The 23871-nt window shown below is 46.4% G+C and overlaps 1 protein-coding gene across 1 annotated transcript; it reads right to left on the bottom strand.

Moving 5' to 3' along the window:
* Positions 1 to 288: 288 nt before the first annotated feature.
* LOC135130650 (fatty acid synthase-like) lies at positions 289 to 22756 on the bottom strand. The gene is made up of 6 exons (XM_064058076.1): positions 22403 to 22756; positions 22089 to 22353; positions 1566 to 1921; positions 1188 to 1515; positions 867 to 1127; positions 289 to 802 (listed from the first exon to the last, which is right to left on the bottom strand). The coding sequence occupies exons 2-6, from the start codon at positions 22341 to 22343 to the stop codon at positions 461 to 463; spliced, it is 1542 nt and encodes a 513-aa protein (XP_063914146.1). The 5' UTR covers positions 22344 to 22353; positions 22403 to 22756; the 3' UTR covers positions 289 to 460.
* Positions 22757 to 23871: the final 1115 nt, after the last annotated feature.

The raw sequence follows: 23871 nt of genomic DNA, 5'->3' as shown, positions 1-23871 counted from the left end.
TTACCAGTTATTAATCATGTTGCAAGTAATGAAGAAAGTGAAATTTAATTCACTATCATAGATACGAACACTTATTTTGTCATGTTTATTTACATCAAGTTATCTTTCAATATTTCTTGATGGTATAGATGTATAGATAGTAGAAAGGCAGAACTGACGTGGTCTGGACATGGTTTCCATTAGCATAAAGCCAAAAGTCTTCCTTCGTTATCTGATAAGTGATAAGCGAAAAAGAAGTGACGCAGTATCTGTAGAGGGAGCTTCTGCATAAATACCTTTTTTGTTCTGAAGTAATTTTAATTGTAGTGTTATATCAACTAATACAAAACAATCATCATCATTATTGTCTTAAAAATACATAGATTTTGTTCAGATCTGGCATGCGTTCCTTAAAAGAAGACTCAGTTAGTGAATATTAAAAAAGCTATGGTTGATGTTGTGTCTGTCTAAGTTTAGATTGTCAAGAGCAGTGTAACCATTTTTCTAAATAGTCGAAACATTTTTCATTGGAAATAATCTTCAAGTAGTCTTCTTCGACGGTGCCAGCTTGTACGAAACCTTTGCATAATTGTGACAAAGAGTAATCGTCTTTTAGACCAGTGACCAGAGGTCGTTTAGCTTTACATAAGTACACGTTCGATATGAGTTTGTCGTGAGTAAATCTATAGTCAATCAAAGCGCTGCATCGTTTGTAAATAACGTAGACACTGTCCTTAAAATATTGCTTGTCTATATCTACTGGCAAAAAATTTGCTGCTGTTTCAAGTTTTTCATCCAGTTTTAGGTTAAGCGCAATTTTCTCCTAAAATTTGAAAAATAAAATAATAAAAATTGTTGTTGCTAAACTATTTGCGAAACAGAATTACCATATAGATTTTAACGTCATCCTTTGTCAATATTGTTAACAAATTCGAAATTATGAATAATTGTAGTTTGTTTTGATCGCTGAGGAAAGAATTTGTTTCCAGCCAGGTCTGCATGTACATTGGAGATCCTTCGATTGATATAAAATTTCCTACATATCCTTTTTCTTCTAATAAAGCTACAATTTCCAGACCAACGATGGAACCATACAGGTGACCGATGATAACAAACGCCTCATTCTTTGAAATGTGTGCCTCAATGTGCTAGAATTGTCAAAAAAATTATTTATGTAGAAAACACTACAATTGATGTTATTTGCTTACAGGTAAAATGGTTCTAGCACAATCGTTTATTGTTTCTTCGTACTTATTGAAGTTGTAAAGAACGCCTCTCACACGACCTGGTACTCTATTAGCCAAAGGTTCGAAAGCTTGAAGACATCCGTCAAAACTTGGTAAAATGAAAACCGTTTTCTTGTTAATATCGCCCTTGATATTACTGGGTAGAATTTTCGTCATCGCAGTACTTCGTTCGGGTAAAGACAAAGTAAGCGTAGTGTTAGTAGCTGACCCCTTACTCACATTGGTGAGAACATTTCTTTCTGTGCCGCAGGATTTCAGGTTTTTTTGGGCAAATTCCATTTCAGTTACCCTACAAAAAAAAGTTAACTGAATTCCCTTTTCTTGGGGGGGGGGGGTTACTTTTTAAGGGTTAAATTATGAAGCTGATCAGGTGTTAAGTTAATTCGAAGATCTACTTTTAAATTTTGTACAATTTCAGTTGCTGTCATCGAATCCATTTCTAGTTCTGTCAATAGTCTGTTAGGGTCTACATTCTTAATGTTTTTGATACCAAGTATATCAGCGACCACATCGATTATACCGTCCACACTCGACACGTTTCTTCTTTTTGTGGAAATTACAAAACTGGAAACTATAGGGTGCCTTTGTTGCAAAAATCTATCAAGAACTTCTAGACAATTTGATATTTTTTGTTGTTGTGCTCCGGAGATGGACAACTCTGTGTTTCCTTTTTGCATATTTGCAATTATACCCACCTTGAAATATACTCATTTTGTAAATGTTCCACACTCAAAAATACATACACCTCCGATTAGCCTCCACTGAATAGCTAGCGCTGGGTATCCCTCCACCTTGCGTTTTTCACAAATTCTTTCTATACTGGAATTTGCCATTCCGTAATTGGTTTGTCCAGGATTGCCGCGAGCACCTGCTTGAGATGAAAAGACGACAAAATATCTGCGGAAAGAATGATTTTAAAAATGTCTGCAGGACAGCGTTCCTTCAGAAAAAATCAACAAAACTGACACTGGCGTGTTGTATCATCATTCATAGAAATTTTCTAGTGTGTAAAAAAGGTACTACCTAAGTTCCGGGCATTCGTCCCTCGTAATCTCGTCCAGTTGCCGGGTAATCAAAACCTTGGGTTTTAACACAGTGTCAAAAGTCGTTTCCGTCTGATCAGAAAAAAGTGCATCTTTTAGTGCAACAGCCAGATTGAAAACAGCGTCGATAGGTCCTAAGTTCTTGGCTTGTCGAATTAATTCTAAACAATTTTGTTTGATCGTTATATCTTGACTAAACACCTGAACAGTAGCACCATATGATCTCCAATTCCTGTACATTTTGCGATTTTAAAGAAATTTTTGTGTGTGTAATAAATTCCCTTACCGAATTCGATAAGCCTAACATCCTATTGTTAAACCCGAGGAAGATGACAATACGAATTTTCTTGCGCCTTTCAAAAACAACCAATCGGCCAATTCTAAGCCAAAACCTCCTAATCCGTCAACAATTATATAAGATATTTCTGGACACGCGAGAAGTCTAAAAGAATTTTTCTGTAATTGTAGTTGGTTGTCTACGTTTTAGCTTACGTGGGAAGCGGAAGTTGCGATGGACATTCGAGAACAACCTCGATCGCGAAATATCCAGAAAGAGGCGCGTGGTTGTTTAAATATAGGAGAATTTGAGTCTAGTCGAATCCATTCCAATCGAGTTGGAATTATTCTATACATAATTGCTGCATAGTTAGTCGTGTCAATTAGTACTACTGAGATAAGTGCACGCGCGTGCGAATGCTCCGTAAATAAAACTCATAATCAAGCAGAGTGAGTAACAAAATAGTTTATTCAGAACTTAACAATAACTAAAGAAAGAACATAACCCTAACTTCTCTCCGAAAGGTCGACTTGGATGATAAAACCACAGTATAGATATCAATCAGTAGAGACAGCTCGTGTCGGCGCCTTTGCTCTTTCTGACCCGAATTTTAAGCCGTCATGGGTGGTCGTTGCCTAAATTATTCCTAGATGTCGCCACCCAATTTAAAAAGTATCACTTCATTTACAATTTCAAAAATTGATTCGTGTACGCAATTTATTGCAAACTGTGTAGTTTGCTCAAATCGTATAATCGTGAATCGCAATAAGAAAAAAGAAAAGTCGATATTTAATTTATAAACACGATGATTTGTTTCAGTTTTTATTTTATTACTTATACAATTTGACAATTCGCACATTCTTTCCCCGAATACTTGAGGTTTAATTATCATTGTAAAAATAATGTAATAAATTCATCTAAAAAGAAAGAGGTTTATTTAAGAAAAAATAAATAAAATAAAAATTAAATTACAAAAAGGAAAAAAGTTATTGCTGCCAAATTATTTTCTTTCTACTAATTTTTTCACCTTTGGCATTTGTAAATTTAAAGCTAGCATTTACAAATTTTAGTGTATAAAATAATCTCATCCTAGCATACAAAGCAAGCAAATAATCGTATGGAAAGTTTTGGCATGGATGAACAAATGTAGCTTGCTTATATAAATTTAAAAATTTCAACAAAGTAGTTGTTTGTAAAATTATATTTTCAAAATTTTCACTAAAAATTTGCTCTAATTCACAAATGTAAAAAAAAGAAATTATCGTTTGGCATATATAATTTACCAAATAACTCGCAATTCTTCGTTTGGTAGGCTCTGAAATGTGAATATATGCTTGTGTTGTCTAAACTTTTATGTTCATTTGCATATTTTTCACATTCACTACAACTATGTACTAATAAACATTTCCGAATTATGTAGCCACAGACCCACAGATATATCTAATTGCGTTTTGTTCAGCTGTGTGAAAGTGATAATCACAATCTTTTAAGGTGGTCTTCTGCATCGTGGTGACTGATTCTTCTTCATCAAAACGACGCCCTACGTTTAACTTTAAAATTTCTTCTATTATCAGGCTCGCAGTTTTGATTACCTGTGTTCGTTTCATCAAAATAATCTTGTATGATTAATTTTCTAAAATCCATTTGAAATTGATTAGATGTGGGGTTAATAGAATTTCCATTTTGTTTCTTAATCCATCCAAAACAGTTTTCTAGTGCGTCTTGGCAAAGGCGTCTTGTTAATACATATATAGTCAAACCCATTTTACCTAACAACTTAACCCGTAAGCGTAATATCATATAAAGTAAAATCTTTATTTAGAAAAAATTATTACAAAAAAAAAATGCATATTTGTCGGCTCACATAAAGTGCAGGTAATTGGTATGGGTCGACGCAGGTAAGAATAATTAAGGAATTCATGAAACCGGAAGTCCATAGGGATTAAGGGAAAAAGGATATTTGACAAAATGTACGGCTTGGGTCATTTTTACCCACGCGCGACTGCTTATGGGTTAAGCAACGTCTCAAAATAAAACTCAAGATTGTGTAGGTCAAAAAATATATATATATACATGATGAATTAAAAAATTGTTTATTGAGAGAAGGTCTGCTTATATAATTTTTTGTTACGTGTAGTTTGTCTCTTATTATTTTTATATTTAATTTCACCACAACAACGGAATCATATATAATACATTTTTATTATTTATTTCATAACCACCGTTGTTGTCCGTTTGCGACGACTTTTTAAAACAAAAAGTGTGTTATGTTTACTATTGTGGCGAGCAAGTTGCCTGCGCTATAGGCAACCAACCGTACGCCTGCAAAGAACACCGCTAATTGGCTGGCGTACCACGCAGAAGCGAAAACGAGAAGCGAGACTAGAAAAGGCCTGATGGAAGCACAACTCGCTCTCTCCGCCATCGTCCACAGAAGCAGCAAGATCACAAGAACACCGCGCTCCTCGTCGCCGCAGAGTTCCAACACAACCACGTTGCTTAAATGTCATTCGTTGTAAATATGTGTACATAAATAAATCCATACCAAAAACATCCACAACTGGTGACCCTCGACGAAAGAAGAAAACGCAACAACACAGAACATACACCGATTGACAAGCAACATCATGACGAACGCTGAACGAATCGCCCAACTTGAAAAGGAACTCGCAGACGCTAAGGCCGCCCTGGAATCGAAAGCTACAACAAACGAGGTAGAAGTGAACACCGTGAGTAACAGCGGAAACCCGAAACTTCCCGTTTTCTGGCAACGAGACCCTCAGCTGTGGTTCGCGCAGGTGGAGGCGCAATTCCACAGCCTCCGAATAAGGGCGGACATTACGAAGTATTTCACGGTCGTAGCGGCGTTGGATTCTAGCGTACTGCAACACGTCGCCGACGTCATCGCTAATCCCCCAGAGAGCAACAAATACGAGACGATAAAGCAAAAGCTTATTCGGGCGTATACGGACTCACAAGAACGCCAGATACGGAAGCTACTCAATGAACTGGAGCTTGGAGATAGGAAGCCCTCGCAATTGTTACGGGAGATGAAAACCCTCGCAGGTACCCAAATGCAGGATGACTTCCTCAAGACGTTATGGCTGCAGCGGCTACCAGCTAACGTACAGTTAGTACTCTCGGGAACTACGGGGTTAACACTCGAAAAGACTGCGGAGCTGGCAGACAAGATGGTGGAAATCCACATCAGCAACGCGCCACACGCAGCAATCGCCACCGTAACGACTGCAGCGAATACAAGGACGACGAACGCCACTGGAGACGAAAACACCACGCAGTGCACCACGCCTATGGAAGCCATGCAGAAGCAGATTGCGACGTTGACGGCAACAGTAGAGCGCCTGGTTACCGACAGAGGACGCGGCTATAATACAAACAAATATGGCCGCTACGGACGTCACCGCTCGAACTCGAGAAGCCGGACACGTGTCAACGAGAATAAGGGGTTATGTTATTACCATGAGACATTCGGCGAAAAAGCCCGGAAGTGCCACCAGCCCTGCAACTATTCGGGAAACTGATTTCCCCGTCGGCACTCGAGGCGGTGCACGACGGTACAACACAGCAGCAATATCGCCTTTTTGTAACGGACCCGAGCAGCGGAATCCAATTCCTAATCGACACCGGAGCCGAGATTTCAGTCGTTCCAAAAGCCTTTTCAGGTAAGCAACGTCCATGCCCCACTGAAACGATGCTTTTTGCAGCAAACAACAGCCAAATCCGGACGTACGGCCGCAAGCTAATGTTGCTCGACTTGAAACTGCGAAGACCGCTGAAATGGGTATTCATAATCGCAGACGTCAGCAAACCCATTATCGGCGCGGACTTTCTAAACCATTACCATTTGCTCCCCGATCTACGCAATCGAAAACTTATTGATGCATCGACACTGCTGTCCACATCAGGAATTCTTGCACCGTGCACACCACCCAATATTTCAACCGTGGCCAAAACTTCGCCGTACCACGAGTTGCTAGCGAAATTCCCCGAAATCACACGCCCTCGACCACCAGGCACAATTCCTGGAACGAATACGGCCCATCACATTTTCACTTCGGGACCTCCAATCGCTGAAACTCCCCGACGACTGTCGCCAGACAAATTAAAAGTGGCAAAAATGGAGTTCCAATTCATGATGGAGCAAGGTTGGTGCCGACCGTCAAAAAGTCCTTGGGCCAGTCCGCTACACTTGGTGAAGAAAAAGCAGCCTGGCGAATGGCGCCCCTGTGGGGATTACAGGCGCCTGAACAGTGTCACCGTGCCAGACAGCTACCCGATCCCTCACATTCAGGATTTCTCGTTCCGACTGGAAGGAAAACGAGTCTTTTCGACCATCGATTTAGTACGGGCCTACCACCAAATCCCAGTAGCTGAGGAGGATATACCAAAGACCGCAGTGTGCACCCCGTTTGGATTGTTTGAGTTTACCGTAATGACATTCGGTCTGCGAAATGCGGCTCAGACTTTCCAACGACACTTAAATTCCGTTCTAAGTGATTTGGATTTCTGTTTCAGTTACATTGACGACATTCTGGTATATTCAAGTGACGAAACTGAACACTTACAACATTTAGAAATCCTTTTCCGGCGTTTACAACAGCATCACATTGTAGTCAATCCGGCAAAGTGTGTGCTGGGCGCCCCCGAGGTTGAATATTTAGGGCACACCATCACGGCAAGAGGAACTCAGCCCCTAGCAAGCAAAATATCAGCCATGCAACAGTTTCCGAAACCAAAAACTGTCAAAGATCTTCGACGTTTTCTGGGTATGCTAAATTTCTATCGAAGATTTCTAAAGAAGGCGGCTGAAGCACAGGCACCCCTGCACGCGTACCTGAAGGGCGACAAGAAGAACGACAAGACGCCGATACAATGGACTCCAGAAACAGAAGCGGTTTTTGAGCGATGCAAAGGAGAGTTGGCTAGAGCTACACTGTTGGTACACCCCGCCGATTACGCTCCCTTGAGACTAACCACCGACGCGTCAGACGTAGCTATTGGAGCTGTACTTGAACAGGAAGTAGAGCAAACATGGCAGCCGTTAGGGTTTTTCTCAAAAAAACTGAACCCAGCTCAACGAAACTACAGCACCTACGACCGCGAACTACTGGCAGTTTATGAAGCGATCAAATTTTTCCGGCACATGGTTGAAGGCAGAAATTTCTCAATTAGAACTGACCACAAACCGCTGGTGTACGCATTTCACCAAAAATCCAGCAAGGCGTCACCCCGACAACTGCGACATTTGGATTTTATTGGACAATTTTCGACTGAGATCACTCACGTGACAGGTGACCAGAACCTTGTCGCGGATTCCCTGTCCCGAATCGACGAAATCACCACTCCAACAATAATAGAACCTCGAGACCTAGAGAACGAACAAGAGACTGACCCAGAATTCCTCGAGTTACGAAAAACTCCAACGACAGGCCTCCAGCTTAGGAAGCTCACTCCCACAGATTCTGAGGTACCCATATGGTGCGACATATCAACCACGAACATTCGGCCATACATGCCACCCCGTTTTCGCCGAAGGGTTTTCGACAAGTACCACAGTTTTTCCCACCCAAGCGGAAAGGCCACGTACAAAGCCATCAAAACCAAGTTCGTATGGCCCCGGATGGAGCGAGACATTAAACAGTGGGCTCGAACATGCCTAGCTTGCCAAAAATCCAAGGTAAGCCGTCATGTAAAAACTCCTTTTAATTCCTTTGACCCGACAGACCAACGATTCGAACACATCCACGTAGACATCGTCGGTCCACTGCCCACATGCCAGGGATATCGATACTGTCTGACCATGTCCGACCGATTTACTCGATGGCCCGAAGTCGCCCCCATGGAAGACATGACTGCTGACACCGTGGTCAAGACACTATACTCATCCTGGATCGCGCGTTTTGGGTGTCCGCGACGAATAACGACAGACCAAGGAAGGCAGTTCGAGGCAGCCATCACGACAAGTTTGATGAACCTGTTGGGAATCAAACGTTGCCGAACAACACCATACCGGCCACAGAGTAATGGCCTCATCGAGAGGTGGCACAGGACAATGAAAGCTGCGATAATGTGCCAAGAGAATGAGAACTGGGTTGACTCACTTCCAACTGTACTCCTGGGCCTACGTACCGCCATTAAGGACGACCTGAAATGTTCACCAGCAGAGATGACGTACGGTACCCAGCTTAGTATTCCGGGAGAGTTCTTTTTTACAACAAACGATGTCTCAGCTGAACCATTCACATTCGTGGAGAAGTTGAAGCTACAAATGGAACAACTACGACCAGTCCCAGCTTCACACCATGACAGGCGAGGCACATTTGTCCACCCAGAGCTGGATACATGCACCCACGTATTTCTACGCGACGACGCAGTACGAAGACCGCTGCAACAACCATACAGCGGACCACACCCAGTAACATCTCGAAGGGGAAAAACGCTAACCATTGTTGTACGAGGCAAGCCAACAACTGTCAACATCGAGAGAGTCAAACCAGCATTCCTTCCACAAGAAGCCGAACCGCCAATTTTACAAACAACAACGCAGCCAGAACCCACAATCGGTCGCAGAACAACAAGAGCAGGACGACAAACTAAAACACCAGTCCGTTTTAGAGACCAATGACCCGTGACGACGTCACTGGAGAGGGGGTACTGTGGCGAGCAAGTTGCCTGCGCTATAGGCAACCAACCGTACGCCTGCAAAGAACACCGCTAATTGGCTGGCGTACCACGCAGAAGCGAAAACGAGAAGCGAGACTAGAAAAGGCCTGATGGAAGCACAACTCGCTCTCTCCGCCATCGTCCACAGAAGCAGCAAGATCACAAGAACACCGCGCTCCTCGTCGCCGCAGAGTTCCAACACAACCACGTTGCTTAAATGTCATTCGTTGTAAATATGTGTACATAAATAAATCCATACCAAAAACATCCACACTATCTTTTCCAAGAATTCCAAACACGATGGAGAGAATAAGGCGCACAACAGGGATCCTGTATGAAAATTCATCGGACAAAGATTTTACCTTTTATTGTGAAAATTACATTTTTATACTATTTGTACAATTCTACCGGGGAAGCAGTCTTAAATAAGCAAAACCGGCAAAAATATTGTAACAAAACTGCCAAATTTCAAATATTTTAGACGTCAGTTGGGCGCCCTCATTCGGTCATAATGCGAACGACCACCCACGAAAACGGGTCACGAAAAACGGCGAGCTGTCTCTACTGATTGATATCTATATATTGTGATAAAACTTTACGCGTAAACGAAATAACAGCGAGATCTGAAGCGTAGTAGGTAGTATGTTAAAATGGATTGAAATTAGTACATTGTAAAATCTCCGAAGAAAGCGACTTTTCAACAGACGAAGGTAATCGTAGAAGAGCAAACGAGAAGGAAAAAGATAAAGAAAGCTCCTAAGGAGACGAAAAGGACCACGAGCCTAGATATATCACACACAGAGCAAACAGAAATAAAATCTATCAGAGAAGAAAATAAAGAATTAAAGGAGGAGCTACAGGAATTAAAGACGCTAGTGGGGAAATTAGAAATAACAGAGAACAAAATGGAAAAAATGGAAAAAGAGAACAAAAAGAATAACATAATAATAACAGGGATGGAAATTAACAACAACAATGAGGAAGAAATTATAACAAAAGCGGAGGAAATCATAAAACACCTAAAAATAGAAGCAAAAATAAAGAAAGCCAAAAGAATAAGGGGAACAATGTGCGTGCTAGAAACAGAAACATTTCAACAGTAATTGAAAGTAATGGAACACAAGTGGAAATTAAGCAACATACAAAGTGGGACGATATTTATCACCAGCGACCTTACTGAAAGGGAACAACAGATACAAAAAGAAATAAAAGAAATAAGAGATGAAGAAAAGAAAAAGAACTCAAATGTAAAAATGGGATATAAGAGGCTGTTTGTGGAGGGAAAGAAATACACATGGAATAAAGAAAAAAATTGTCTGGAAGACAATACAGGTAAAATAATAACCACTCCAAAAAACTAAGAAAAGAGATGGCTACGGAGAAGAGAAGGGCAACGACACGGCGAGATGGCATATGGAAACTGGGAGTATGGAATACAAGAAGTCTGAATGGGAAAGAAAATAAGATTATTTATGAATTCAACAAAACAAACCTAGACATACTAATACTGACAGAAACGAAGAAGAAAGGAAACGGAGAAATTAAAGTAGAAGATGACAGAAGGAGTAGGCTGTATAGTAAACAAAAAATCAGCAAAGAATATCAACGCAACAAAGATGGAATGAAGCAAAACACGACTACAGAACGGAACAACAAGAAACATTAAAAGCATACAGATTACAAGAACAAGAAGTATCAGAGAAATACGAAGAAGCAATCAACAAAGAAATACAAAAAAGACAAGACAACATGAAAAGTGTTGTCCGAACCGAAATGTGGCAAGAAATAAAGAGAATAATGACAACAGCAGTAAGAGACGTATGTGGAGTGAACAAAATGAATAGGAAAAACAGAATGAGGTGGAAAGAATACCTGACAAAAAGAACAGAAGAAAAATACAATAAATACAAGCAACAAAGAAATATAGTAAAGAACATGGTGAAGGAAGCCCAAAACAAAGCCTGGCAAGAATTTGGAGAAAAACTTGAAACTGTTAGGGGATGGGGCGTCGCGACGTCGCGGGTTGACGGGGACGACCTGTCTTCACCTGTCGAGACACCGGCCCGAACCAGGAACCCGGGTATGCTCCGATTCGAAAGTTCTAAGAAGAACTGGTTGCGTGCTTTATCTGTGTAGGTAATAAAACCCTCGGTTAGAGAATGCAGAGCGGTTTATTGTGACTCCGAAGCGTACACTCTCACCGCTAGCTGACAAGTGATGCTGAGCGGGATTTTTAACAGCCTTTTATATTTTTTCACCGTTTTCTGGACACCGTCTGGGCAGCGGATTGGCTGTCGCCAGCCGTCACAGAAAACGGGGCATAATTATTCTTTGCTTATCGCCTATTGATACTAAACTAATTCTCCGCACTAAATATATTACAAACTAATTACCTTACCCTAATTAACCTATTTTTTCGCGAGCTGACGGCACACGCGCGCAATTCTGCACCAGTAGGCGGGGCCCCGACCGAGTTATTAAATATAACCACCGTCGGCGGGGCGGCCAGACTGGAAACAGCCGCCGCAGCACGCGAACCTATTCTACGCTAAACTACTTTATTAATTATCCTAAAACTTAAATAAGGTCCTAAAGTAACTTAATTAATTGTGAAATCAGGCCTCGGTCACGCTCTCCGGCAACACACTCCCCCTCACCGAAGGCCTGAATTTCGCGGTTGTCCCCTCTGAGCCGCCCTCGGAGTTCGTTGTTTGACCGTGCGGCGTCTCCTCCAGCTCTGGTTCGTCAACGTCTGCCCCTGGTCGGTCTGGGGACACGCTGGCGTGGGGGTAGATATTACTGTCTACGCCGCCTCCGTCGTGCGTTAGTTTGTTTTCGTTGGTTAGGGCGGTTGCCTTGGAGCGACGCGTTGTCGAGCCCATCGTCGTCGCTCGTGCCTACCTGCCCTACCGTCTCGTGAATTGGGGTCTCGTCCTCGGGTTCTGTTTGTGTGGTCGCCGTTCGATGTTCAGGCACCTGGAGGACCGGTCGAAGATGGTCCACGTGCTCCACGGAGGTGTGAGTGCCGTGATCGATCTTATAACAGTTTTCGCCCGCCACGCCGGCGATAGTCCGGGGACCCACCCAACGTGTCCGTAATCCAGGTGGTACATGGCGGCGGACCAATACCTTGTCACCCACTTCGTAGGTGGCGGGTTGACGGTCGCCACCGTCGTAACGCTGCCTGTAGTCATCCATCTGTTGGAGGGCGAACCGTTGTCTCTCTTCCGCCGTGGTTTGGACGGGGCGCTCGTCCGCGTCCCAATGTCCCGGCCGCGTAATTTCGAAGCCCATCAGGAGCTCGCTGGGGGACTGCCCTGTCGCTGCGTTACGTCGCCTGCGCAGATTGAACAGACCCTTGGGGATGGTTTCGTCCCAAGGTCTGCCAGGGGAGTCCTGGATGAGCACCCTCATGAGTTTTTTGAGGTCCTGATTTTTCCTTTCAGTCGGGTTAGCTCGCGGGTGGAACACGGCGGTACGCCAGTGGCGTGTCTTCCACCGCCTGCAGGCATTTTGAAATGCCTCGGAGGTGAATTGGGTCCCGTTGTCGGAGATGACGGACCTAAGGTACCCCCACCTGCAGAAGACCTCCTCCTCCATTAGGCGGACCGTGGCCTTCGCGGTAGCCCGAGGCACTGGGAAGGCCTCGACCCACTTCGAAAAAATGTCTGTGACCACCAGCAGGTATCGGTTCCCCGCAGGCGTCTCGTGGTACGGGCCCATGTAGTCGACGGCGATGGTCTGCCATGGTTTTTTTGGGATGTAAGCCCGCAGGGGTGCGCGAGGTTGTCGTGCACCACCTCGTTTGGTAGTGGCGCAGACGAGACAGCCCCGGACGTATTTCTGCACGTCAGCGCTTAGCGAGGACCAGGTGTAATGTCTTTCAACAGCCCGGATGGTCTCATCTCGTCCTGGGTGCCCCGCCTCCGGGGACTCGTGGAATTCGTGGAGCACCCTCGGACGGGCTGCTGTCGGAACCCACAGCCGACGCGGGTCGCCCCGACGCCACAGGAAGCCGTCCTCGGTGTAATAATTTCGAGCGAAGGCGGCGTCGCCGGGTGCCTGGGGTCCTTCCTCGGCGATGGCCTCCAGTCGCCGGATCATTCCCGGAAATTCCGGATCCGCCAGTTGGGCCGCCCTGATTTCGTCCGCGAACGTAACCACCTCGATGGCGGCCAGGGTGGTGATCGTGGCGGACGCCTGGTCGTCGTGCCGGTCTTCCGCCGCCCCCAGGCTCGGCAGAAGCATCCGCTCGATGCTCTCGACCTCGTCCGTCAGCTCGTCTCCCGCAGGATCCCTGGACAGGAGGTCCGGAAGCTGATTATCTTTTCCGGGACAATGCTCCACCCGGAACTTGAATTCCTGCAGGAGGAGGGCCCAGCGCGTCAGCTTGGCGTTGATGTCTTTGGCGGAGTTTAGCCAAAGCAATGCCTTGTTGTCGGTACGCAGCGTGAACTCTCGGTCCTCGAGGTAAGCTCGGTATTTCCGGACCGCCCAGACGATGGCCAGGCATTCCTGCTCGTTCACGTGGTACCGGCGCTGGGTTTGGTTGAGTTTAGCGCTAGCGTATGACACCACTAGACGCCTCTCCCCGTCTTCCTGGTATAAAACTGCGGCGATACCGACACCGCTGGCGTCTGTTTGCAGTACGAACCTCTTAGCGAAATCTGGCCGGTGCAGGTGGAGAGGTTTGCCCATTTCGCGTTTGAGGTCGTCGAAAGCTCGTTGAGCCTCGTCCGTCCACCGGAAGCGGTTCTTACTGTTGAGCAAGTCGGTCATGGGGGCCGACAACTCCGCAAATCGCGGTACGTATTCGCGCACCCAGTTTGCCAGACCCAGGAAGCTCTGAAGTTGCTTTCGTGTTGTGGGCGCCGACGCGGCCGCGATTTGGCGTAAGTGCTGTTCTTGGGGGCGGTTGTGTTCGCGCCCCACGACATGCCCGAGGTACGGCGGTTCGGCGACGCCGAATCGGCACTTCTCCACCGCACACCGAAGGCCGTACTCTTGGAGGCGCTCGAACACTCGGCGGAGGTGCCCCAGGTGCTCGATGTAGTCACGGGAGTAGACGATGATGTCGTCTAGGTACACGTGAGTGAACTTTCCCAAGTACCCCGCGAGCACTCTTGTCATTAGTTTCTGAAAGGTAGCGGGCGCATTCTGCAGGCCGAACGGCATCACCCGGTACTGGTAGGTGGCGCCGTCGGGCGTCGCGAAGGTGGTCAGGTGTTTCGATCCCTCGTCCATCGGGATTTGCCAGTATCCGGACTTGAGGTCGATTGCGGAGAACACCGTCGCCGCCCCGAAATCGCGGAGCGCGTCTTGAATTTTCGGCAACGGCGCCGCCTCGTCCTTCGTTAGTGCGTTCAACCTACGGTAGTCATTACAGAACCGCACCGCCGGGGAGCAATAGTCGCTCACAGAGTGTTCAATTACTCCCGCGGCTAGCATGTCGTGCACACATTCGTCCATTTTTCGTCTTTTATGTTCGTTAAGCGGATACGGCCGGAGGCGAAACGGTTCGTCCTTCTCCAGCCGTATCACATGCCGCACCGCCCGCACTGCACCCACGCAGTTACTGGGGTCCGTCACGGCACGAAAAGTTCGGAGCGCGTCTTCGAACGCACTCGCAAGTTGGTCGGGGAAGCTGTGCTGGACGTGGGGAAGGGGTGCCCCAGGTGGCGGGGGCCGTTGGTCGGCCCAGAAAGTGGTGGCTCGCCGGTCGGATCCGTGGTGCACGCAGCGGAGCCCGTAGTCGAGCGTGGCCCGCGCTCGTCGCAACCATGGGTCGCCGAGGATGACGTCGTCGGCGAGGTCCTCAACCACCAGGAATTCTTCGTCGTACTCCTGACAGTCGATGACAACGTTGCAGAGGACGGTCCCCTCGGACGTGGTGGTCATCCCCTGGCTGGCCAGCTGCACCACGACAGGTCGGCCTCCTCGTGGAGTGGCGACGCGTCCGCTGATGAAGTTCGCTGACGCCCTTGTGTCAAGAGCGACCTTCATCGGCGCGCCATTCAACAGAGCGGCGACCTGGGGAAGGGGGCTTCCGGAATGGTTTAGGCCGAAGCATCGGGCTGCGGTGGAGACGTCTCCACAGCCCGACGCCAGTTTTCCGTCGATTTTTTCCTCTCTCCGTCGGCGGACAGACTCAGCACTCGTTGTGCAGTTCGGCCGAACTCGTCGAGGCTGCCGTATTTGCCTACAGCGAGGGTGGCCCGGATCGAGGCCGGCATTTGCTTTATGAGTTCGTAAACCACCCGTTCATCCGAGCTATTGGGAAAGAGGCGCCGGTACAGCCGCTGTTGTTTGTCTATGTAGACTTCCAGGGGATCGCGCCTGTTGTAGGAGCTCGCGGTGAATTTGGCGAGGAGCTCTGCGAATTTTGCCTCTGTGCCGAAGCTGGCTCGGAGGCGGCGCCAGAGGTCTGCTACTCGGGCGTCGCTGGCGGTGTAGTATTTGTTTTGCCGAGCCGCGACTCCTCGCAACTGGCGATGGGCCACCAACACCTGGTGGCGGTGATTTAGGGCGCCAACCTCGGTGAAGTACGCCTCCACCTCCGCGATGAAGTCCTCTGGCTCTTCCTCGGGCTCGCCTCCGAACGTACGGAGGTACTCCTCCGTTCGAAGTGTGGGAACCGGGACGGAGCGGATGGCGGTGGAGGCAGCGGCCGCCGAAGCAGTGGCGGAGGCGGTAGCGGCGGCTGCGGCTGCGTTCTGCTGGGCGAAACAAACCATCATTGTCTCGACCAGTTTGTCTAACTTCGCGCCGAAGTCGACAATGGCGTCGGCGGCAGGCTGCGGGGCCGCCGACGGCAATTCTGCCGTAATTCCGACCCCCAACGAACCGTGGGCCACGGTAGGTGGATCAAACCGACCAGTAGGTGGAAAGGACCAGGGGCTTCCCGTTGTAAACGGGGATGTCCCCGCCTGCGGCGGCTGCACTAGGTCGCTGGGGAATGCCGTTGCCGGCGAGGAGCTGGGGGATGCCGCCATGCCGGCCGGAGCTGTCACGAGGGCCTCGGGGGAGGTCGGCGGGACGGTGTCGTCAGACTCGACGGCCGGAGACTGTGTGGCAGGCCCCAACTTTTTCATTTTATCTTGAAGCCTGGTCTTCATCAATTTATTTTTTTTTCAATAAGAAAAGGCCCTTTTGACAGCTTTGTCAAACTGGCCCCACGTTGGGCGCCAATGTGTTAGGGGATGGGGCGTCGCGACGTCGCGGGTTGACGGGGACGACCTGTCCTCACCTGTCGAGACACCGGCCCGAACCAGGAAGCCGGGTATGCTCCGATTCGAAAGTTCTGAGAAGAACTGGTTCCGTGCTTTATCTGTGTAGGTAATAAAACCCTCGGTTAGAGAATGCAGAGCGGTTTATTGTGACTCCGAAGCGTACACTCTCACCGCTAGCTGACAAGTGATCAAGTCAAGTCAAGTCAAGTCAAATACATTTATTCAAGCAGTGGAGTACAATTGATTCTTAAGATATTACATGGTAAGAGGGGCGCTGCTGAGGCTTAGGGCCTTTTCAGCGCTGGACTTAATTATGTTATAATACATGGATCTAATAATTCTTATTGCTAATGTGTTACTAAGTTTTTACATGTTAGGCTTAAATAAATATACACTTGTTCTACTTATAATTATGTCTTCTTGGGGTCTTCGTCTTGGTTCTTGATCTTCGATTTTTGGTCCTGGTCCTGGTCCTGGAGGGCTGGGGGGAGCTGAAAGAGAAAAGTTGGGGGGGGTTCGTCGTCGGCTTGGCGGGTAGTCGTCCTGGTCCAGGTGGGTGTTGTCCGTGGTGTCATGGGGGTGGGGGTGGGGAGGTGGTGTCGTCGGGGGCGGGGACGTCAGCGTCCTCGCAGCGAAATCGGTGTGTGGTCAACTGCGTCCTGGAGAGCCTGTGGGAGGTCGGGGTAGAGGGTTTCCAGGAGGGCGGTGGGAGCGTGTTTGAATTTGTTTTTAGGGACTCGCGGCAGGCGGTGTAAAAGTCGATTGTTCGCGGTGGGATATTTATAAGACGTGTGTAGGTTTTCAATGGCAATGGTGTTGTTACTATTAAGTGTGCGTTTGACGTAATTTTGTTGTAGTGTTTTTAGGCGGTCGGAAATGGGGATTGCGTTTGTGCGCTGGTAAACATGCATGGATGGATATCTGGGATGGAGTCTGTATGCCCGTCGTAGGATTTTGCGTTCGCATGTTGTTAGTCTGTGTTTGGCTCTATTTGGGAGGGTCGCGTAAATTGTTGCTCGGTAGTCGATAATTGGGCGTATGTAGGAATTGTAGGTGTGTTTGATGGTTTCGGGATTGCAGCCGCGGATGCGGCCGCTGATTAGGTAGAGGAGGTTGGAGCGGTTGCGGATTTTTTTTAGGGTATTTTCAAGGTCGGGAATTAGGGAACAGTTGTCGGAGAAGGTTATGCCCAAGTATCTAACTGCCTTGCATTGTGGGATTTGTTCGGCATGCAGTGTTAGTCGCGATTGTGTAAATTTGTGACGTTTCGAGGTGGCGCCGGGATATGTCATGCAGATGGATTGGGATTTAAGGGGGTTGGGTTTGACTCGCCAGTTGTTGGCCCACGTTTCGTATCGCCGGAGTGCTTCCTGGATGGTGGAGGTGGCTCGTTCGGGGTCTCGGTGGGACGTCCAGAACGCGGTGTCGTCGGCGAACATCCTCGTCTTCGTTCTGGGCGTATCTGTAATTGGAAAGTCACTGCAGTAAATGGAGTACAGAATAGGTGAGAGCGCGGAGCCTTGGGGGACCCCGGCTCGAATGTTGACAGGTTGTGAGTGGGAGTTTTGTACTTTGACTCTGCAGGATCGGTTGTGAAGGAACGAGTCTAGAAGAATGATGAATTTTGGATTCATTTGGAGTTTGATGAGTTTATAGATTAAACCATCATGCCAGACCTTATCGAATGCACGTTCTATGTCCAGAAAGACGGCGATTGTGCACTCTTTGAGGTTGGCGAATCGGGTAGAATCGGTGTGGAGCTCTAGAATGGGGTTCAATGTGGAGCGTTGCGAGCGAAATCCGAATTGTTGCTGGGGTATAATGTTGTTTGTTTCTAGGAAGTCTGTTAGACGGTTGGTGAGGATTTTTTCAAAGATTTTGCCCGAGATATTTAGTAAGGAGATTGGGCGATAAGAGAGTGGGCTGTGGGGGTCTTTTCCGGGTTTGGGGATCATGATTGTGGAGGCTTGTTTCCATGAAGTCGGGAAGTATGAGAGAATTGTAGATGTTGGTCAGAGCTTGGAGGGTTGTTGGCGGAAGGTTTTTTAGAAGTATCGCCTTGATTTGGTCTGGCCCTGGGGCTTTGGAATTTTTGAGGTGTTTGATGCGGGATTCGACTTCTTGGAGGGAGATGTTGTCGGTTAAGTCTTCGTCGTTGTCGGGTACGTGCATGTTGAGGAGGGCTAAGGGATGGAAGGGTTGGTCACGGAAGTCTTGCACTTCTTCGGACACTAGGTTGAAAAAATCGTGGTTGAAGTTGGGGTCTCTTGAGATTTCATGTATTTCTTGGAGAGTTTGAGCGAATGCATTGCTCTTGTCTTCAGGGGAGGATAGGAAGGTGTTGTTTTGTATTAAGTGGGTGGTGGTTTGTGTTTTTTGTCCGGTGAGTAGTTTAAATTTGTCCCAATATTGTTTTCCGTTTCGGTAATCTAGTTTTGCGCAGGTGTTCGACCACTGTTCTTCCCGGAATTGATTTATATCGCGTCTGATTTGGGCATTTAGGCGGTTAAAGTGTGTTTTAAGTTGTGGGTTACGTGTTCGTGTGATTTCGCGGTAGATCTGACGTTTTTGTTTTATTAGATTTAGGATTCGCGCAGGCAGTGGCCGTTTGTTTTTCGGGATGTGTTTACGCGGGATAGTGAGTTCTTTGGCGGTTGTGATGGTGTCTGTGAATAGTGTGATCTGTCGGTCTATTTCGTGTGTTTCGCGAGTTATGTTGATCGGTGGCAGGTTGTCTGATATGTATTGTTTGTATTTTGCCCAGTCGGCGTGTTTGATGTCGTCTATGATTGTGTAGGTTGCTGGTGGCTGTGGGGCGGGAAGTAGGAGTTGGGCTGTTAATGGTAGGTGTGGGGAGGTGACCGTTGTTCCAATCTGGCATTGTAGGTTAAATTTGGGGGTTAGTGTTTCAGTGATAATTATGTGGTCGATTATCGATTGACCTTTGTGGCTGATGAAGGTGGGGTGCCTGTTTTCAAGGCGATAGATGGGGAAGTTTGTTAGACAGTTAACTAGCTTTCGGCCGTTTGAATTCGTGGTGGTGTCGCCGAAGTCGATATGCCTGGAGTTGAAGTCGCCCATTAAAATGGCATTAGGGAGTTGTGAAGCATATTCGATGAGGAGAGATGAGAGGGCTTCTTGGGGCGGATTGTAATAGCATATTATTGTGAGAGAGATATTGGCGATTAGAATATTTACGGCAATAGCTTCGAGGTTTGCAAGATTTGGTGGGAGATCATGCCGGGTGGATGGAATTTTGTTTGAGATTATTAGAGCTGTGCCTCGTGCGTTATTCATGATTGAGGGTCTGTGATAAGTGGTGAAGCGTGCGATTTTGATTTCGCGTTTGGTTTTGGTTTCGGTTAGGCCGAGGACTTGAATGTTGTCGGTTTCTATGAAGTTTTTGAGGGCATGCATTTTATGTCTTGCGTTATCGATATTGGCAGTGGCTATATTTATGAAATGTAGATTGGCGGCGGCGTGAGGGGGGTTGTGGGGCTGAGGAATTGGGGTGTGGGTGCCGCACGTTGGGCAGGAGGCCCAGCGTGCGGCGGGGTGGGGAAAACATGCACGTTGGTTGTGCTACCCATTAAGCATCAAATGTGAAATGGATGAGCCTGCCCGAATGATTTATTCGGGTTTTCAGGTTGAAGACGGCTAGGGAAGCCTCCTGAATGGCTTGTTGGGTTTTGGGAATGTTGAGAGGGAGGATGTCGAAAAGAGTTTTTGTGACGAAAGCGATGAGAGCTTTCGCATGGATTTGTGACAGGTTGACTTCCTGTGGGGTTTCGTCGGTTAGGTCGACGGGGTCGGCGAATTCTGTTGGTGGGTCAATGATGATCGTGGGAAGGGTTTGGGTCTCATCTGTGACCGTTAATTTGATGAATTCGGGGCATTTCTTGGACCATGCAGGATGGGGACCTTTGCAGAACGGGCATTCTGGAACTTCCTTGGGGCACTTGTTGGGGGCGTGGGTCTCGGTGCAGCGGGGGCAGATGGGTTTCTGGGAGCACCCGGAAGCTTGGTGTCCCAGCGTGAAACATTTTGAACATTGAACGGGAGTTGGTGGGGGTGCGTTAGAAGGTTCGCACCTGTGGAGTCGGCCGAAGAGGACTATGCCGTCGGTGAGGAGGCCGTCGATGGTGGACACATCGGCGGAGATGACCCGGATGAGGGGGGTGGGTTTGTTCGTCTTTTTGGAGACGATTCTCCACATTTTATGGATTTTGAGATGGGGGGCAATTTCGAGGATGTCACGTTCCTCGATGTCTAGGTCGACGTCTCTGATGACGATTGAGAAGAAAGGTGCCTTTTTGGCTGGGGCTAGAGATTTTTTTGGACGATTGATGATGTTGATTGTGACTTTGTTGTCCAAGCAAGCCACTCGGAGACGGGCTTCGAAATTGGCCGGTAATTCAGACCGGGTTATCAAAAGGGCAGATTTGTTGAAGTTGACCTTCAGGGTTTCGACATCCTTCAGGGCAAGGTGGGTTATGAGGACAGCGTAGAGCTGTTTCTGGGTGGCGAATTTTTGGGGGATGTTTTGAATTGTGTACTTGTAAAGTACTTCGGGGGGTTGAGAAACCGTGGAGGAATTTAAGGAATGCAATGTTGTCTCGGAGGCGACCGAGGTCGATCGGCCCGAGCTGGAGGGAACTGGGGACGGGGGTGGCGATTTTTGGGGTTTGGTTTGATGGTGGGTGCCATGCAAAACGTGTGAAAAAGTGGGGTTAGACTCACCCATGGTGTTCGTCGGTGACGACGTTGTCTGGGACGTTGGTGGAGCTGCTGCTGCTGGAGCTGGAGCTGGTCGCGTTGATGGAGCTCGGCCTGACGTGGCGAGAGGCTTCGTCGGCGGGGCCCTGGTCGCAGTTGAATTGCTTCTAAGACGGCGTGTTCCGGAAGACATCCTTCCAGGACGATGCGCAGATCGAAACTGCTGACAAGTGATGCCGAGCGGGATTTTTAACAGCCTTTTATATTTTTTCACCGTTTTCTGGACACCGTCTGGGCAGTGGATTGGCTGTCGCCAGCCGTCGCAGAAAACGGGGCATAATTATTCTTTGCTTATCGCCTATTGATACTAAACTAATTCTCCGCACTAAATATATTACAAACTAATTACCTTACCCTAATTAACCTATTTTTTCGCGAGCTGACGGCACACGCGCGCAATTCTGCACCAGTAGGCGGGGCCCCGACCGAGGTATTAAATATAACCACCGTCGGCGGGGCGGCCAGACTGGAAACAGCCGCCGCAGCACGCGAACCTATTCTACGCTAAACTACTTTATTAATTATCCTAAAACTTAAATAAGGTCCTAAAGTAACTTAATTAATTGTGAAATCAGGCCTCGGTCACGCTCTCCGGCAACAAAACTAACAGCAAAACAAACCCGAAACTTTTCTATCAAGTACTAAAGACACTAAGGAAAGGAAAAACACAATACAAAAAAGTCTACACAAGAGTGGGTAAACATGGATGCAAGCGAAAGAAATGTCAAGAAATAAGAAAGAGAGGTCTAAATTTGTGCACGGTGAATAGTGGAATACCTAATAATATTAATTTAATTATAATGTATTTATTTAGTTTGTAACCCTAGACCGAAAGGTAGATGGGATTACTTACATAAATTAAAATATCGCCGTCTTTCACTTTGGTTTGTCTGGTCAATGGTCCCTCTATCCATTTCAGAGTATTCAGCTGTCCTTTGAGTCCAAGCGTAACAAAAGTATGTTGACTCTCCACTTCCTCAACGTCATCCAAAGGAAGATGCCTGTAAGTTCCCCACTTTCCGTTTTTAAGAATATTGACGGCAAGATTTTTTCGAAGTTGTTGTTTATAAAACGCTAATTCTGGATCAAATTGTACATCTTTGTCCATTATAAAATTTCTGAAAATCTGATTTTATTTTCCTCAGATTCTTTCCTTAGACAATTTACCAGACCGGTGATACCTTCACTGTCGTCGTTTTGACTGTACACAACAATATTTTCACCTTGTTTTAAGGCCTCTTTTAGCGGCTTCATCCAATCGTAATTTTTCCACGTTATTTGTATATACTTTGTAGGCTCCTCTTGTTTGCAGTTTTGGAAAAGTACCAAACATTCCTGACCAGTTCTATGAACTACCAAAACATCTGCATTTCTTGGAACATAGTCGGCTTCTTCTCTTGACAAAATATATTCACCTGGTTTGATTGCAGTTACAAATTTTTCTAGTGCTTTTGGTCTTTGCATTACTTTTGTGGCTACGACCAAAAACACATCACCGGAAGTCTGTAACGACGTCTGTACATTTACACCATCTGGTGGTTCGATGTTCGTTTTAGAACAAATACTGAGACGAGAATTAACGGCTATAATATCGCTTAAAATTTTGCTAACCAAAGATACAACAAATTCAGACTTTGGACTGGAATATTCGTCGACAACTTCAAGTGCGTCAAAGTAATTATCTAGGTTATTTTCTAATATGATTTGAACAATAATTCTAATCGATTCAGCCAGATTCGTCTCAAATTCGTTTTGAACGAATACGTATTTTTCGAGAAGGGGTGTCGGAGGAAGCTTTCTTAATATAAATGTTGATGCAATTCCGCTGATTACTATTCCTCCACATTTGACCATCTGGCAGTCTTTATAAGAATCAACGGGACACAAAAATTTCTTTGTTCCTTTGATAAATTCCATGTGAGCTATTGGATCAATTATCACTCTGTTAAAACTCACAGGAACAAACAGTGTTCTTGCATCTATTTCAAAAATTTTCAGTTGAAGAACGCTGTCGATAAAGGTGGTCCAGTTATTTTCCCATTTTACTAATCCGTAGGTTCCCTCCACATTACATTTAACACGACCCCGAAACGTGTTTCTAGAATATAATTTTAGTTACAATGTGTTACTCCTATCACTAAAATCACCTGTAATTATATCTCCGAAGATTCAGTTCTCGATAAATTTCATTCGATTCTAACAATTCTGCTGCTCCTCTTTCTTCATTTATTGGAGGTAGAGGTAAATCAGTTTTATACTTTTCGATGTCCACGGGTATAAAAATCTTTCCCGTCATGACGAGGCTACTGGATTCTGTCTCAAAAATTTCAAATTTACCAGAATGAATGTGAATAGATATGTCTAGCGAAAGATGAATGTTGCCTCCTATAGGTTGAGCTTTCAGAAATTTGCAGTTTTCGAAAACCACAGGTAGTCTTTCTTGATTGATGCAGTGCTGTAGAGCAAACACTTTCCAAACTAAATTTAAATAATCTGTCGCTGGGACCAAGCTTCGTCCTGAAATTATTATTTCGGGCAAATTTTTTGAAATAATTATTACTCATTTACCGTCAGCGACGTGATCTTCTAGGTATTTCTGATCTCGGTAAATCTCAGTTGACAAAGGCCAAATTCTT

The sequence above is a fragment of the Zophobas morio genome, unplaced genomic scaffold (genome assembly GCF_036711695.1).
Source record: "Zophobas morio isolate AGI-343-1 ecotype UQ-CSIRO unplaced genomic scaffold, CSIRO_AGI_Zmor_V1 ptg000017l, whole genome shotgun sequence".
Lineage (NCBI taxonomy): Eukaryota > Metazoa > Arthropoda > Insecta > Coleoptera > Tenebrionidae > Zophobas > Zophobas morio.
Note: the sequence above shows the minus strand (reverse complement) of the source record. Positions and strands in the feature narration are given on the sequence as shown.